This window comes from Pseudophryne corroboree, chromosome 6 (assembly GCF_028390025.1).
Source record: "Pseudophryne corroboree isolate aPseCor3 chromosome 6, aPseCor3.hap2, whole genome shotgun sequence".
In the NCBI taxonomy this organism is placed as follows: Eukaryota; Metazoa; Chordata; class Amphibia; order Anura; family Myobatrachidae; genus Pseudophryne; species Pseudophryne corroboree.
In genome coordinates, this window is record NC_086449.1 from 773979949 (window position 1) to 773997069 (window position 17121).

At 43.8% G+C, this 17121-nt stretch overlaps 1 protein-coding gene across 2 annotated transcripts in view; it reads right to left on the minus strand.

The window, feature by feature from the left end:
* Positions 1-17121, minus strand: part of ANXA6 (annexin A6) — a 247982-nt gene that overhangs the window by 92840 nt on the left and 138021 nt on the right. For both annotated transcript variants that reach the window (XM_063928684.1, XM_063928683.1), the window contains exons 12-14: positions 16520-16642; positions 15407-15465; positions 13046-13130 (exon numbers count right to left, since the gene is read on the minus strand). In XM_063928684.1, the coding sequence (XP_063784754.1) occupies positions 13046-13130; positions 15407-15465; positions 16520-16642 (267 nt within the window). The remainder of the gene's footprint in view (positions 1-13045; positions 13131-15406; positions 15466-16519; positions 16643-17121) is intronic.

A 17121-nucleotide genomic window follows, 5' to 3' on the forward strand; every position in this document is an offset into this window, starting at 1 on the left:
CCTTCTCGGCCGGGCACAAAAATCTAACTGGCTTGGAGGAGGGTCATAGGGGGAGGAGCCAGTGCACACCACCTGATCGGAAAGCTTTACTTTTGTGCCCTGTCTCCTGCGGAGCCGCTATTCCCCATGGTCCTTTCAGGAACCCCAGCATCCACTAGGACGATAGAGAAAAAGTTGTACAAGTCACGGTGTCTGTGTCCTGTTTTTATTTGGGTATTTTTTTTCCAGTAGTACTACAGGTACCAGCGGGCCCGTTTTTCTCCCGCATGCTGGTACTTGTGGTTCTCCAAGTACCAGCTTGCGGGGGAGGCTTGCTGGGACTTGTAGTACTAATGGAAAAAACAATACCTTTTTATTATCACAAAGGCTATCAGCCCCCCCATCCGCAGCCCATTGGATGGGGGGGGACAGCCTCGGGCTTCACCCCTGGCCCTTGGGTGGCTGGGGGGGGGGACCCCTTGATTGAAGGGGTCCCCACTCCCCCAGGGTACCCCGGCCAGGGGTGACTAGTTGGATATTTGATGCCACGGCCGCAGGGCACGGCATAAAAGTGACCCCCGGCTGTGGCATTATCTGTCCAGCTAGTGGAGCCCGATGCTGGTGTTAAAAATACGGGGGACCCCTACTCTTTTTGTCCCCCGTATTTTTGGCACCAGCATCAGGCGCAGAGCCCGGTGCTGGTTTTAAAAATACGGGGGATCCCTGGCCAATTTTTCCCCTGCATTTTTAGAACCAGGACCAGCTCAAAGAGCCCGAGGCTGGTTATGCTTTGGAGGGGGGACCCCACGCCATTTTTTTTTCGGGTTTTTCACGTTTTTTTCCCGTTTTTTAAAATCGCTGCAAAATCCGCCAAATCGGCCGATTTTCGCCCGCGATTCTGGTGAATCCGTTTTTCATTGAATATGGTGAATCCCGGCAGGCACCTGCCGGGATTCACCTGGCGAATTTGGTCGAATTAAAAAACGGCGATAATTGCCGCGAATTCGACCGCAATTGCATATACCCCTTAGCTCCTTAACCCATTTTAGTACCATATAAATTTTCAGATAAAAAAAAAAAAAAAATCTCACATGGAACAATAAATAATGCGTGGTTCTGTTATGGGTATTGACTACATAAGAGGGTTTTTTTCCTCTTTGTGGCACCTTTCTAAATAAATTATAATAATGTTTTGATTTATAGAAATCTTTATCTAGAAGTTTCTGCTTGCAGACTGGAGTAACACACATCTGCCAGTAGGTGGCGAAGCTCTATTTTTATTCTTTATTTTTAAAAAGTCCTATGATGAAGTCCTATGCTACAGGACGAAACGCGTCGGGACCGGGACTTATGACTCACCCATGACTTCTTTGATGGACAGATAAGCGGTTTTAATTTATTTATCTTGTACGTATGCTACCTGCATTTGCTTCAGGACATTTTAATATATACTAACAGGATTGGGCTGCTGCTCACCTTGTGATTCCGATTGTGGACAGATAAGCTGTATATACAATCTTATTTTGTACGTGCGCTACCTACATTTGCTTCAGGATTTGTTATATGAAATATTTTGTTTTATAACTTTGTCCAGCCCTTGTGTACTGGAATCAGCATTTCTCATCCAGCTCATATATCTATATTGGCACTAGCAAGGTCCCTAAAGTGTGGAACATTGTCTATCATTTAAACAGTACACACTATGTTGGTTTTTATTTCTGTTTTACATGTTCTAAAAGTGTCAGACTGAAGCTGTTTCCCAAGGAAGCTAAGTCGATCCTTTTTTAATTTAAATTTACACTTTGCACATGGTGAATTGGTTACATAGAAATCCAATAATTTCAGAATTTTGATAACACCATTAGGCGCTCTATTGCACTTAATTTTTTACACACACACATATATATATATATATATATATATATATATATATATATATATATATATATAAAATGGAGCAAATAAGAGCGCCTAATAGTGTCAGTATAGTGATCTATATATTCAAATAATAAGATTTTACTCACCGGTAAATCTATTTCTCGTAGTCCGTAGTGGATGCTGGGAACTCCGTAAGGACCATGGGGAATAGACGGGCTCCGCAGGAGACTGGGCACTCTAAAAGAAAGATTAGGTACTATCTGGTGTGCACTGGCTCCTCCCTCTATGCCCCTCCTCCAGACCTCAGTTAGGATACTGTGCCCGGAAGAGCTGACACAATAAGGAAGGATTTTGAATCCCGGGTAAGACTCATACCAGCCACACCAATCACACCGTATAACTCGTGATACTATACCCAGTTAACAGTATGAAATATAACTGAGCCTCTCAACAGATGGCTCAACAATAACCCTTTAGTTAGGCAATAACTATATACAAGTATTGCAGACAATCCGCACTTGGGATGGGCGCCCAGCATCCACTACGGACTACGAGAAATAGATTTACCGGTGAGTAAAATCTTATTTTCTCTGACGTCCTAGTGGATGCTGGGAACTCCGTAAGGACCATGGGGATTATACCAAAGCTCCCAAAAGGGCGGGAGAGTGCGGATGACTCTGCAGCACCGAATGAGAGAACTCAAGGTCCTCCTCAGCCAGGGTATCAAATTTGTAGAATTTAGCAAACGTGTTTGCCCCTGACCAAGTTGCAGCTCGGCAAAGTTGTAAAGCCGAGACCCCTCGGGCAGCCGCCCAAGATGAGCCCACCTTCCTTGTGGAATGGGCTTTTACTGATTTAGGATGCGGCAATCCAGCCGCAGAATGCGCCAGCTGAATTGTGCTACAAATCCAGCGAGCAATAGTCTGCTTAGAAGCAGGAGCACCTATTTTGTTGGGTGCATACAGGATAAAAAGCGAGTCGGTTTTCCTGACTCCAGCCGTCCTGGAAACATACATTTTCAAGGCCCTGACTACGTCCAGTAACTTGGAATCTTCCAAGTCCCTAGTAGCCGCAGGCACTACAATAGGTTGGTTCAAGTGAAAAGCTGATACCACCTTAGGGAGAAAGTGGGGACGAGTCCTCAATTCTGCCCTATCCATATGGAAAATCAGATAAGGGCTTTTACATGACAAAGCCGCCAATTCTGACACACGCCTGGCCGAAGCCAAGGCCAATAACATGACCACTTTCCACGTGAGATATTTCAAATCCACAGTTTTAAGTGGCTCAAACCAATGTGATTTTAGGAAACTCAACACCACGTTGAGATCCCAAGGTGCCACAGGAGGCACAAAATGGGGCTGAATATGTAGCACTCCCTTTACAAATGTCTGAACTCCAGGCAGTGAAGCCAGTTCTTTCTGGAAGAAAATCGACAGAGCCGAAATCTGGACCTTAATGGAACCCAAGTTTAGGCCCATAGTCACTCCTGACTGTAGGAAGTGCAGAAAACGACCCAGCTGAAATTCCTCTGTTGGGGCCTTCCTGGCCTCACACCACGCAACATATTTTCGCCAAATATGGTGATAATGGTTTGCGGTTACTTCTTTCCTGGCTTTTATCAGCGTAGGAATGACTTCCTCCGGAATGCCCTTTTCCTTTAGGATCCGGAATTCAACCGCCATGCCGTCAAACGCAGCCGCCGTAAGTCTTGGAACAGACAGGGCCCCTGCTGTAGCAGATCCTGTCTGAGCGGTAGAGGCCATGGGTCCTCTGATATCATTTCTTGAAGTTCTGGGTACCAAGCTCTTCTTGGCCCATCCGGAACCACGAGTATCGTTCTTACTCCTCGTTTTCTTATTATTCTCAGTACCTTTGGTATGAGAGGCAGAGGAGGGAAAACATAAACCGACTGGTACACCCACGGTGTCACTAGAGCGTCCACAGCTATTGCCTGAGGGTCCCTTGACCTGGCGCAATATCTAGTTTTTTGTTTAGGCGGGACGCCATCATGTCCACCTGTGGCCTTTCCCAACGGTTTACCAACAGTTGGAAGACTTCTGGATGAAGTCCCCACTCTCCCGGGTGTAGGTCGTGTATGCTGAGGAAGTCTGCTTCCCAGTTGTCCACTCCCGGAATGAACACTGCTGACAGTGCTAAGACGTGATTTTCCGCCCATCGGAGAATCCTTGTGGCTTCAGCCATCGCCATCCTGCTTCTTGTGCCGCCCTGTCGGTTTACATGGGCGACTGCCGTGATGTTGTCTGATTGGATCAGTACCGGCTGGTTTTGAAGCAAAGGCCTTGCCAGACTTAGGGCATTGTAAATGGCCCTCAGTTCCAGAACATTTATGTGTAGGGACGACTCCTGACTTGACCAAAGTCCTTGGAAATTTCTTCCCTGTGTGACTGCCCCCCAGCCTCGAAGGCTGGCATCCGTGGTTACCAGGACCCAGTCCTGTATGCCGAATCTGCGGCCCTCTTGAAGATGAGCACTCTGCAGCCACCACAGTAGAGATAACCCTGTCTCCAAGGACCAGGGTATCAGCCGATGCATCTGAAGATGCGATCCCGACCACTTGTCCAAGAGGTCCCACTGAAAGGTTCTTGCATGGAACCTGCCGAATGGAATTCTGCTTCGTAAGAAGCTACCATTTTTCCCAGGACTCGTGTGCAGTGATGCACCGATACCTGTTTTGGTTTCAGGAGGTCTCTGACTAGAGATGACAGCTCCTTGGCTCTCTCCTGCGGGAGAAACACTTTTTTCTGTTCTGTGTCCAGAACCATCCCCAGGAACAGTAGGCGTGTGGTAGGAACCAGCTGTGACTTTGGAATGTATAGAATCCATCCGTGCTGTTGTAGCACTTCCCGAGATAGTGCTACTCCGACCAACAACTGCTCCTTGGACCTCGCCTTTATAAGGAGATCGTCCAAGTACGGGATAATTAAAACTCCCTTTTTTCGAAGGAGTATCATCATTTCTGCCATTACCTTGGTAAAGACCCTCGGTGCCGTGGACAGTCCAAACGGCAGTGTTTGGAATTGGTAATGGCAATCATGCTCCACAAATCTGAGGTACTCCTGGTGAGGATGGTAAATGGGGACATGTAGGTAAGCATCCTTGATGTCCAGGGATACCATGTAATCCCCCTCTCCAGGCTTGCAATAACCGCCCTGAGCGATTCCATCTTGAACTTGAATTTTTTTATGTATGTGTTCAAGGATTTCAAATTTAAAATGGGTCTCACCGAACCGTCCGGTTTCGGTACCACAAACAGTGTGGAATAGTAACCCCGTCCTTGTTGAAGTAGGGGCACCTTGACTATCACCTGCTGGGAATACAGCTTGTGAATTGCCTCTAGCACAGCCTCCCTGCCTGAGGGAGTTGTCGGCAAGGCAGATTTTAGGAAACGGCGGGGGGGAGACGCCTCGAACTCCAGCTTGTACTCCTGAGATACTACTTGAAGGATCCAGGGATCCACCTGTGAGCGAGCCCACTGATCGCTGAAATTTTTGAGGCGGCCCCCCACCGTAACTGGCTACGCCTGTGGAGCCCCCGCGTCATGCGGTGGACTCAGAGGAAGCGGGGGAAGAATTTTGATTCTGGGAACTGGCTGACTGGTGCAGCTTTTTCCCTCTTCCCTCGTCTCTGTGCAGAAAGGAAGCGCCTTTGACCCGCTTGCTTTTCTGAAGCCGAAAGGACTGTACCTGATAATACAGTGCTTTCTTAGGCTGTGAGGAAACCCGAGGTAAAAAAATTTTCTTCCCAGCTGTTGCTGTGGATACGAGGTCCCAGAGACCATCCCCAAACAATTCCTCACCCTTATAAGGCTCTATGTGCCTTTTAAAGTCAGCATCACCTGTCCAGTGTCGGGTCTCTAATACCCTCCTGACAGAATGGACATTGCATTAATTCTGGATGCCAGCCGGCAAAATATCCCTCATATATAAGACGACGTCTTTAATATGCTCTTATGTTCGCAAAATAGTATCCCTGTTTGACAGGGTCACAGACCACGCTGCAAGCAGCACTATCTGCAGGTCTCAGTCTAGTACCTGAGTGTGTAAATACAGACTTCAGGATAGCCTCCTGCTTTTTATCAGCAGGTACCTTCAAAGTGGCCGTATCCTAAGACGGCAGTGCCACCTTTTTTGACAAACGTGTGAGCGCCTTATCCACCCTAGGGGATATCTCCCAACGTGAAACATAGAAACATAGAAACATAGAAACATAGAATTTGTCGGCAGATAAGAACCACTTGGCCCATCTAGTCTGCCCCTTTTTTTTTTTTTATATATTATTTTTTTTTATCACTAACCTTATTTGATCCTTATTTCTGGCGGGAAAGGGTACGCCATCAGTAACTTTTTAGAAATTACCAGTTTCTTATCGGGGGAACCCACGCTTTTTCACACTTCATTCACTCATTGGATGGGGGAACAAAACACTGCCTGCTTTTTCTCCCCAAACATAAAACCCTTTTTTAGTGGTACTTGGGTTAATGTCAGAAATGTGTAACACATTTTTTATTGCCGGGATCATGTAACGGATGTTCCTAGTGGATTGTGTATATGTCTCAACCTCGTCGACACTGGAGTCAGACTCCGTGTCGACATCTGTGTCTGCCATCTGAGGGAGCGGGCGTTTTTGAGCCCCTGGTGGCCTTTGAGACGCCTGGGCAGGCGCGGGCTGAGAAGCCGGCTGTCCCACAGCTGTTACGTCATCCAGCCTTTTATGTAAGGAGTTGACACTGTCGGTTTATACCTTCCACCTATCCATCCACTCTGGTGTCGGCCCCACAGGGGGCGACATCACATTTATCGGCATCTGCTCTGCCACCACATAAGCCTCCTCATCAAACGTGTCGACACAGCCGTACCGACACACCGCACACACACAGGGAATGCTCTGACTGAGGACAGGACCCCACACAGCCCTTTGGGGAGACAGAGAGAGAGTATGCCAGCACACCCAGAGCGCTATATAATTTAGGGATTAACACTATATTGAGTGAATTTTTCCCAATAGCTGCTTGTATATACAATATTGCGCCTAAATTTAGTGCCCCCCCTCTCTTTTTAACCCTTTGAGCCTGCAAACTACAGGGGAGAGCCTGGGGAGCTGTCTTCCAGCTGCACTGTGAAGAGAAAATGGCGCCAGTGTGCCGAGGGAGATAGCTCCGCCCCTTTTTCGCGGACTTTTCTCCCGCTTTTTAATGGATTCTGGCAGGGGTATTTATCACATATATAGCCTCTGGGGCTATATATTGTGATATATTTCCCAGCCAAGGTGTTTTTATTGCTGCTCAGGGCGCCCCCCCCCCCAGCGCCCTGCACCCTCAGTGACCGGAGTGTGAAGTGTGTATGAGGAGCAATGGCGCACAGCTGCAGTGCTGTGCGCTACCTTGGTGAAGACTGATGTCTTCTGCCACCGATTTTCCGGACCTCTTCTCGCTTCTGGCTCTGTAAGGGGGACGGCGGCGCGGCTCCGGGAACGAACACCAAGGCCAGTTCCATGCGGTCGATCCCTCTGGAGCTAATGGTGTCCAGTAGCCTAAGAAGCCCAAGCTAGCTGCAAGCAGGTAGGTTCGCTTCTTCTCCCCTTAGTCCCTCGATGCAGTGAGCCTGTTGCCAGCAGGTCTCACTGTAAAATAAAAAAACTAAAATAAACTTTCTTTCTAGGAGCTCAGGAGAGCCCCTAGTGTGCATCCAGCTCGGCCGGGCACAGAAATCTAACTGAGGTCTGGAGGAGGGGCATAGAGGGAGGAGCCAGTGCACACCAGATAGTACCTGATCTTTCTTTTAGAGTGCCCAGTCTCCTGCGGAGCCCGTCTATTCCCCCATGGTCCTTACGGAGTTCCCAGCATCCACTAGGACGTCAAAGAAATAAAAATAACTTAGCTCATAAAACTTTCAGCCTGATGATTCTTAGAAGTAGGACATGTAAAAGAGAGATAAAAACAGTGTGTACTGTTTTCAAACGTTTTTCAAAGATTCGATGATGAATTTGATGAGGGAGCAGAATTAAAAAAAACAGTAACAATTTATTACACACAATCCTGCCACAAACGCAGGTGGCAGATATACAATCGAAAATCTAAAAAACAGCTAGTCTGACCATAAGTGTAGGTAGCGCACGTATAAGATTAAAAATATAAACAGCTTATCTGTCCGCGTACGGAAAAACCATAGATAAACGAGTATTCAGGCAGATTATCTATCTGTAGTGGCAGGTATCAAACGTACAGGATTGAAATAAAAAAACAGCTTATCTGTTCGCAAGTGGGAAGTCCAAGAGGTAAGCATCAAGTCCCTGCCCCAACGCGTTTTTCGTCCTAGCATGAGGACTTCATCAAGGGGATAACTGATATTTATAATACAGGATATTTATACCATAGTGGGTAATCCCATGTGGGCATGGTGGTGTGACATCACTTCCTGTCAGTAAGAACAGGTGTGACCAAAGAGCAGGTAAAAAGTCCTACACCTGCTGGTAAACTAGAGTCTGGTATAGAATTAATAAAAAATAAACTAATTTGCTAAAGAACAACTGAAATAAATGAAGTGAAAAGTGGAAATAAATTAAAAGACCGCTGTGGAACGCACAGAACGTCACTTCCGCCTATTTTGGAACGCATTACGTCATTTCCCCCCAACAGGTCCGGTTATTACTAAAACATATAGTAAAGCAACAGAGAAAATAGTTTACGAAAAACAAATGTTTACGGCGGTAAGGCGCTTCTAATAGCGCAAAAGTCACATCACAAAAGAGGAAGGTCTCGGCTGCGCTGGGCGCCGGTCTGACAGGACGTCACTTCCGGCCATCGGCGGTGATGGAACGCATAATGGAACGCACATGCTTCCGGTTGGATCTTTAAGTGTCATTTCCTGGTTTAGTTAAGTCCACGTTTCCAAATGCCTGGAACGCACAGCCATCTTTAATAGTTCCGTCTGATATTTGGTATTTTATAAGGTCCCGGAACGCACAGCCATATTTTGTGAGAAAATACATATACATTTAAATTACAGCTGGAGAGCTATGTGAGCTAATAGAGGAGATGTGTTTATAAAGTGCATGGTGATAGTGAGTTCAGTGAGTATATCAATAGATATGTGAACATATAATTTTTAATAAATAGACATAAATAGAAATAAAAATATTAATATTAATATATATGAATGAAATAAATGAATTTGTGTCCCAGAGTATACAAGCTGACAATAAAAGTAGGGTGATACGGATTTATAGTAGTGAGGACTCCTAAAAAAGGTGCAATTTCAAAACCCTCATTAAATCCTGACGGTGCCATTGTTTTCAATTCAAAAATCCAGAACATTTCTCTTTTTGAGAGCTTGTTCAGAATGTCTCCGCCCCGGTCTCCAAGGCTTACAATTTCAATCCATTTAAAGGTGAGATCATTGGGGTTGGAGTCATGCTTTTCCTGGAAATGTCTGTAAATTGCGTGTGTCGTGACTTTATTTTTAATATTTCGTACATGTTCTTGGATGCGTATTTTCAGGCACCTCTTGGTCTTTCCAACGTATTTTAGACCACAGGTACATTCCAGTAGATAGATAACCATGGTGGAGTTGCTATTAATAAAAAGTGTTTGATTGTATATTCACGAGAATTATCATTATTGAAGAATGTCTTCTGGTTTCTGTGAACCAATTTACAAATGTACAATTTCCACACTTATAGCTCCCCTGGCATTTTATTGTTGGGATCACTGTGTTGGATTTTAGTGGGCTCGGAGCTAAAAGGTCTTTAAGATTGCTAGTTTTCTTATATACAATTTGCGGTCGAGGGGGTAAGATATCTTTGAGGATTGGATCCATCATAAGGATGTTCCAATGCTTATTTAGAGACTGCCTGATGCTAGTTTCGTGGCAACTGTAAGTTGTAAGTTGTAGTGAAGGGAATCGAGTACCGGGATTGATCCTGATTTGTTTCCCTTGAATTCTTCTGTTGAGGGTTCTCTTTTATTTTTTCAAGAGCTTTTGAGATGGTTTCTTCAGGATATTCCCTCTCCTTAAATCTATCAGCATACATTTGAAGTTGATGGTCCTGGTCTTCCTTTATGCTACAATTTCTTTGTACTCTATGAAACTGTGAGTAGGGAATATTTTGCTTCAAATTCTTTTGATGGCAACTTCTGTAGTGCAGATAACGGTTTGTGTCGACCTTTTTTATAAAATTGCAAGTGGTGATCTGTGATTCTTTTGATGAGAGTACTAAATCCAAAAATTCAATCTAGTCTTAGTCATGCTTTTCAGTAAATTAAAGGTTAAATTGATTACACGAGATTTTCTGAAAAAAGTTGAAGAATGAGGATTCGGTCCCATCCCAGACAATGAGTATATCGTCGATGTACCTTTTATATATAACCAAATTGATTGGCAAAAGGATTGTTCGAATATATATTCTCTTCCTCCCAGCTGCCCATCAGGAGATTGGCGAAGCTAGGGGCAAAAATAGTCCCCATAGCTGTTCTGCATATTTGCAAGTAAAAGTGTTCCTTGAATTTAAAGTAACTGTGACTCAGAATGAATCTGATGAAGTCACAAACGGCTTTCTTATGTGTTTCAGTTAGACCAGTGTCTCTATCTAGGAATTTTTTGCAGGCAGTAATTCCAATTTCATGAATGATACATGTATATAGACTTTCAACGTCAATAGTAACCCATAAGTATGTTTCTTTCCAGGGTTTGTTTTTCAAAATCTCTAATACACTATTTGTGTCCTTTAAGTAAGATGGTAGTTCCAGGACGTATTTTCTCAAAAAGAAGTCTATATATTTAGATAGATGAGATGTCAAAGAGTCGATGCCCGCAATGATTGGTCTACCCGGCGGATGTGTTATGTTTTTATGGATTTTTGGCAAGAAATAGAATATTGGAATTATTGGAGATGTATTCATGAGAAACTGAAATTTGTCTTTATCCAGGACGTAACAGTGTAAGTAGTGTACCAGCAGGGTTCTTAGGTCATCTGTAAATTGTTGGGTGGGATCTTGTTGTAATTTTTTGTAGGAGTTGGTGTCGCTTAGAAGGCGTGTAGCTTCTTTTTCATAGGCTGATCTATCCAGGATGACGACACCTCCTCCCTTGTCAGCCTGTTTGATTACAATCTCAGTTATTCTTAAGATTTTTCAAAGCCTGTTTTTCATAGTTCTTAAGATTGTTCTGCTTAATAGGTGGCAAGTCTTGTTCACCTCTTTTGTGATGTGACTTTTGCGCTATTAGAAGCGCCTTACCGCCGTTAACATATGTTTTTCATAAACTATTTTCTCTGTTGCTTTACTATATGTTTTAGTAATAACCGGACCTGTTGGGGGGAAATTACGTAATGCGTTCCAAAATAGGCGGAAGTGACGTTCTGTGCGCTCCACAGCGGTCTTTTAATTTATTTCCACTTTTCACTTCATTTATTTCAGTTGTTCTTTAGCAAATGAGTTTATTTTTTATTAATTCTATACCAGACTCTAGTTTACCAGCAGGTGTAGGACTTTTTACCTGCTCTTTGGTCACACCTGTTCTTACTGACAGGAAGTGATGTCACACCACCATGCCCACATGGGATTACCCACTATGGTATAAATATCCTGTATTATCCATATCAGTTATCCCCTTGATGAAGTCCTCATGCTAGGACGAAACGCGTTGGGCAAGGGACCTGATGCCTACCCCTTGGACTTCCCACTTGCGGACAGATAAGCTGTTTTTTTATTTCAATCCTGTACGTTTGATACCTGCCACTACAGATAGATAATCTGCCTGAATACTCGTTTATCTATGGTTTTTCCGTACGCGGACAAATAAGCTGTTTATATTTTTAATCTTGTACGTGCGCTACCTACACTTATGATCAGACGAGCTGTTTTTTAGATTTTTGATTGTATATCTGCCACCTGCGTTTGTGGCAGGATTGTGTGTAATAAATTGTTACTGTTTTTTTTTATTCTGCTCCCTCATCAAATTATTGGAACCGGCAAAGTTCCTAATGCTTGAATCTTTGAAAAACGTTTGAAAACAGTACACACTATGTTGTTTTTATCTCTCTTTTACATGTCCTACTTCTAAGAATCATCAGGCTGAAAGTTTTATGAGCTAAGTTATTTTTATATTTGAATATATAGATCACTATACTGACACTATTAGGCGCTCTTATAAACTCCATTTTTTAATTTTCATTTTTATACTGTTTGAGAGCTGCCACTCACTCACATATGAGGTGTGTCGTGTCCTGCTAAAAAGGACAGTCAGAAACTTATATAATTTTAATATCTATTTAAGTGTCTTACTGGGTGCACTCAGGCTCTATCCTCTACTGTTCCACAAAATAAAATAGAAATTATATATATACATATATATATATATATATATATATATATATATTTATTTCTATTATCCATCAGTCAGAAATGAAGATAAAATAGTGAATGTCTAAAGGAAAAAGAGGCTTGCCCACTCAAAATATATTATTTGCTGGGTTTTTTAAAGTATTTATTGCAACTTTCTCATTTATTAATATTACTTATTGGTTTATAATTTTTCCAACATAGGAAGCTGATCTTGCTTCACCTGCTTGTGTCTATGACACGCCTGAACCAATACTGGTTACTGAATGCCAGAGTCAGAGTTGCATAGTGACAGAGGCGCTGTGTCTAAACCGGCTTGTTGTATTACATAGATAGTAAATATACCAAATTAAAAAGGTATTGTGTTTAAAATACTGTGAACAATTCTGATATAAACAATATATTTTGGACAGACTTTCCAATTAATCACAGAAGACCCCCTCCCATCCTCCCCCCGATATTTTGCATGCTGCCAAAGTAAAAGGAAAGTAGAATACAGTTAGTGTGATTATAAGGCCAGAATAAAGGCGACAATGCATTGCAATGGTTCGCTAGCACCAGAATGCATTGGAGAGAGGGCAAACAAGAGTAATTAATATAAAGTTACCAGTGCTATTTTAGGAGGAAGCAAACTGTAAGCAGCATTTCTAGTAGAAACAAAAACAATTAGCTGGTTAGTTGGATCACGCATTTAAGCTGTGGCTAACGTGAGGCAAGCAAGCGACAGAAAGGGATGCTGGGAAGCCGCTAAGCTGTGTTCTATGGGCCAAGACGTCAAACAGCAGCAGGTGTGGCAAGGTAGAGGGCAATATCGTGTTCTGTCCCAACCTCAACGCGTGAAGCAGTGGTCGCACTGAGTTCCCATTTCTGATAGGCGACTTGGGCGGCTTCTGGGAAATACTCCCCAGCGGCGCTATAAAGAAAGGAACAGCTCACATGTGAAATGAAGACTCAGACTGTAATCAGGGGATTAAACAGTGGGCTCACATTATTTTCTCACACTTCGGGCCTGCGATATATGTGTGGGCTACAGTTTACAATGAAACTAATATTAACATACCAAAGACTGGAAACAAACAATCGTTATACACAGCTAAGTTGCCGGCCACTTCATACTCACTCAAAACAGGCACGGCCCACTTGCCCGTTTGGAAAATGTGTTCTAAAACAAAGTCCATGCATAAAGCATACCACTATATATTTTATTTATTTTGTATATAAACTTAGAAAAATAATGGTGATGTTGAGCCAGTAGGGATTTGCAAGGAGCTGCACCCTGCAGCCAGCAGCGCTATTCCCCAGGCAGAGCTCTACTTCCCAGTCTCTGCGGCCCCACCCTCTGGGCGTGATGTCATGGGTGTAGGGGGCAGGGCCAGCACAGGGACGCCTTGTTAAGCAAAAACAGTTGTGACAAGTCCTAAAGAACATCACCTTTGGAAAATGTACTTATTGTAGTTACCCATAACAATATACGTATCCAAGACACAGGTCTTAGTTTATTTCTGTATACAGGGCAACAAAACAAAACCGGCCTGGATAATGGAATTCTATAAAGGTGGAGATCCCTTACAGCAGGCCTGGCCAACCTGTGGCTCTCCAGATGTTGTGAAACTACACATCCCAGCATGGCCTGCCACAGTTTTAGCATTCCTTAATAGCAAAACTGTGGCAAAGCATGATGGGACTTGTAGTTTTACAACAGCTGGAGAGCCACAGGTTGGCCAGGCCTGCCTTACGTTCTTTGACTTGGTGGGAGCTCTAAGTGACAGAAGTCTATTGCACTGGACAATCTGACCGGCTGGCATGTGTGTGCAGTCATCTCCCAACTCTGTGTGCTACCCCTGTAGTCTGATCCAGCGGACAGCTCTGGACAGGTCTATTTGGGCTGCAAGGTGTGTCATCAAATCAACATTTTATCCTGCTACTTGATGGTCGTATTTGTCAATATACACCCCAGCTTATGTGCACCATCTAATGTACACAGGGAGCCAAATATGGAGATAAGCTTCTAGATTCACAATAATGCCACCTCAGAAAATGTGGCATCACTGAAGCTCATAGTGAATGAAATAACCTGTAGTCTCATGATTCATTGCTGCCTAAAAACAAGGGGCCTAATTCAGATCTGATCACAGCAGCAAATTTGTTAGCTAATGGGCACAACCATGTGCACGGCAGGGGAGGGGGGGGGGGGGGGGGGCAGATATAACATGTGCAGAGAGAGTTAGATTTGGGTGGGGTGTGTTCAAACTGAAATCTAAATTGCAGTGTAAAAATAAAGCAGACAGTATTTACCCTGCACAGAAACAATATAACCCACCCAAATCTAACTCTCTCTGCAAATGTTATATCTGCTCCACCTGCAGTGCACATGGTTTTGCCCATTAGCTAACAAATTTGCTGCTGCGATCAGATCTGAATTACCCCCAATGGCCCTCATTCCGAGTTGTTCGCTCGCTAGCTGTTTTTAGCAGCAGTGCAAACGCTAAGCCACCACCCTCTGGGAGTGTATCTTAGCAGAAGTGCGAACGAAAGAATCGTAGCGATGCTACAAAAAAAGATTGTGCAGTTTCAGAGAAGCCCGAGACTTACTCCTACCTTGAGATCACTTCAGACCGTTTAGTTCCTGTCTTGACGTCACAAACACGCCCTGCGTTCGGCCACCCACTCCCCCCCCCCCCCTCCTGCGTTTTTATCTGGCAAGCCTGCGTTTTTCAGCACACTCCCTGAAAACGCTCAGTTACCACCCAGAAACACCCACTTCCTGTCAATCACTCAACGATCAGCAGTGCGACTAAAAAGAGTCGCTAGACCTTGTGTGAAACTACGTCGGCTTTTGTGAAAGTACGACGCGCACTGCGCACCATGCGCAGAAATGCAGATTTTTTTGCCTGATCGCTGCGCTGCGAACAGCAGCAGCTAGCGATCAACTCGGAATGACCCCCAATGTCTGTAGTAGGCAACAGGTGCATTTTAAGGCTATGCCACACAGTGACCACTAGGTGGCGTGCAAAATTATCTATTCTACATACTGGAAATCTCTCCTAACACTGCTGTATAATATTGCCCGAGTGTATCTGGTTATATCATGCTAAATCCATAAACCAAGAGTCAGTAGGAAACTAGGAAGCAAAACCAGTGAGCTTATTGTACTACAATAATGTATAAACTGTAGTTGGCTATACGTACTCGTCGTCTCCCCCACACAGGTTCAGTAGAGCCTTCTTATATTCCCCGGATGTGTCATTCTGAAAAAGAGCATCAGATGGGTTACAGAAACACATTATGCATGTTATAGGGTAAAGGAGTACTGTAGAATTTTATATATATATATATATAAAATAAATATATATATATATATATATATATATATATAAAATAAATATATATATATATATATATATATATATATATATATATATATATATATATATATATAAATAAATATATAAAAGCTTTTCTGGTCACTTCCTAATAGTGTCCTACATAATATATAGATGGTCCTTTGACAGTATGGCCAAAGTCGCGCCAAATAGTCCCTCTCTAATGTTTTTAGTGCAGGTTTGAAAATGAAGACAAACTTTCCATTGGTGGCAGGGGCGTATCTAGAGAGGAGGGGACCCATGTGCAGTCTCCGTGTGGGCCCCCTCCTCTTCCGTCCCGTAGCCGGCAGCAGCACTAATAGGCACTCCGAATGAGCACTAGAGACTCTAGCACTCTCTCAGAGCGCTAACAGAGCTGCTGGCTACGGGGCCCACACGAGGACACCAGAAAGATAAGTATAGAAGAAATGGGTACAGTGTGTGCGGTGTGGGCCCCCTCTGGACCCAGAGGCCCTTGTGCACCGCACACACTGCACCCATTATAGATACGCCACTGATTGGTGGTGTAAGGTACAGTAACTCTAGTTGTTATATATGTCCCTCAGTGCGCACATTATACTGTGCTTCATTGTACAGTAATGAATCCCAAAGCAGGGAGCAGCACAGAGCCTAGAACAAACAACTTAATAATATGCTGTGTAAACACGGTTCTTTGGGGGAGATATATAAAATATTGGCGATAAAGTGGAGAGAGATAAAGTACCAGCCAATCAGCTCCTAACTGTCATGTTACAGTCTGTGCTTGAAAAATGCCAGTTAGGAGCGGATTGATTGGTACTCTCTCTCTCCACTTAATCTTTCCCCAAGGTTTCATACGTCTTCCCCCTTTATATGGTAACTTCTCACATCAACTTACCATATAGTTTAGGCTCGGAGGTCTGTGAAGACCTGATTATATGGTGGCACGCTGGGAATTTACCTTTATCATGGAGTACAGAGACTTCTCATAGTGGGTTCTAAAGGACTCTCTAATGTCCATCATGTCGATCTCACTGCGGGATACCATAATCCGGATCAGGGTGTTATCTGAGGTTCCTAAGCCCTGGAAGAAAGAAGACCATATCAGCTCTGGATTGTCCGCTGTCCAGAATCTAACTCGGGAATGGCCGGAATGTTAGCAATGCGACACTTACGCAAAATCTATCACAAATCTCCACTCCGGTATGGCCATGGTGGGAAACGTACACAAGACCTCATACCATGCTGAATGTAACTTTATAGAGAAGATGATTTTATTTATCTAGTGCTTTTTCTCCAATAGGACTCAATGCTCTTACCAGATTGACTCTGCATTGTATCTTTGATCCAGCAATCAACACGATAAAGGGGATTTATTTTGCAAGAAATACAGAGACCATGGAATTACTACAAAGGGTGTGGCAGCTATTTTGGGTCATCAATTGGTGGGAGTATTCATCCTACCAACAAAGGGATCCAGGTGAGCGGCCATAGTAGGCGCACTACATAGGATTACACTGGGCAGAACAGGCAATGCTCGGGACTGATTACAGTAACGGACGA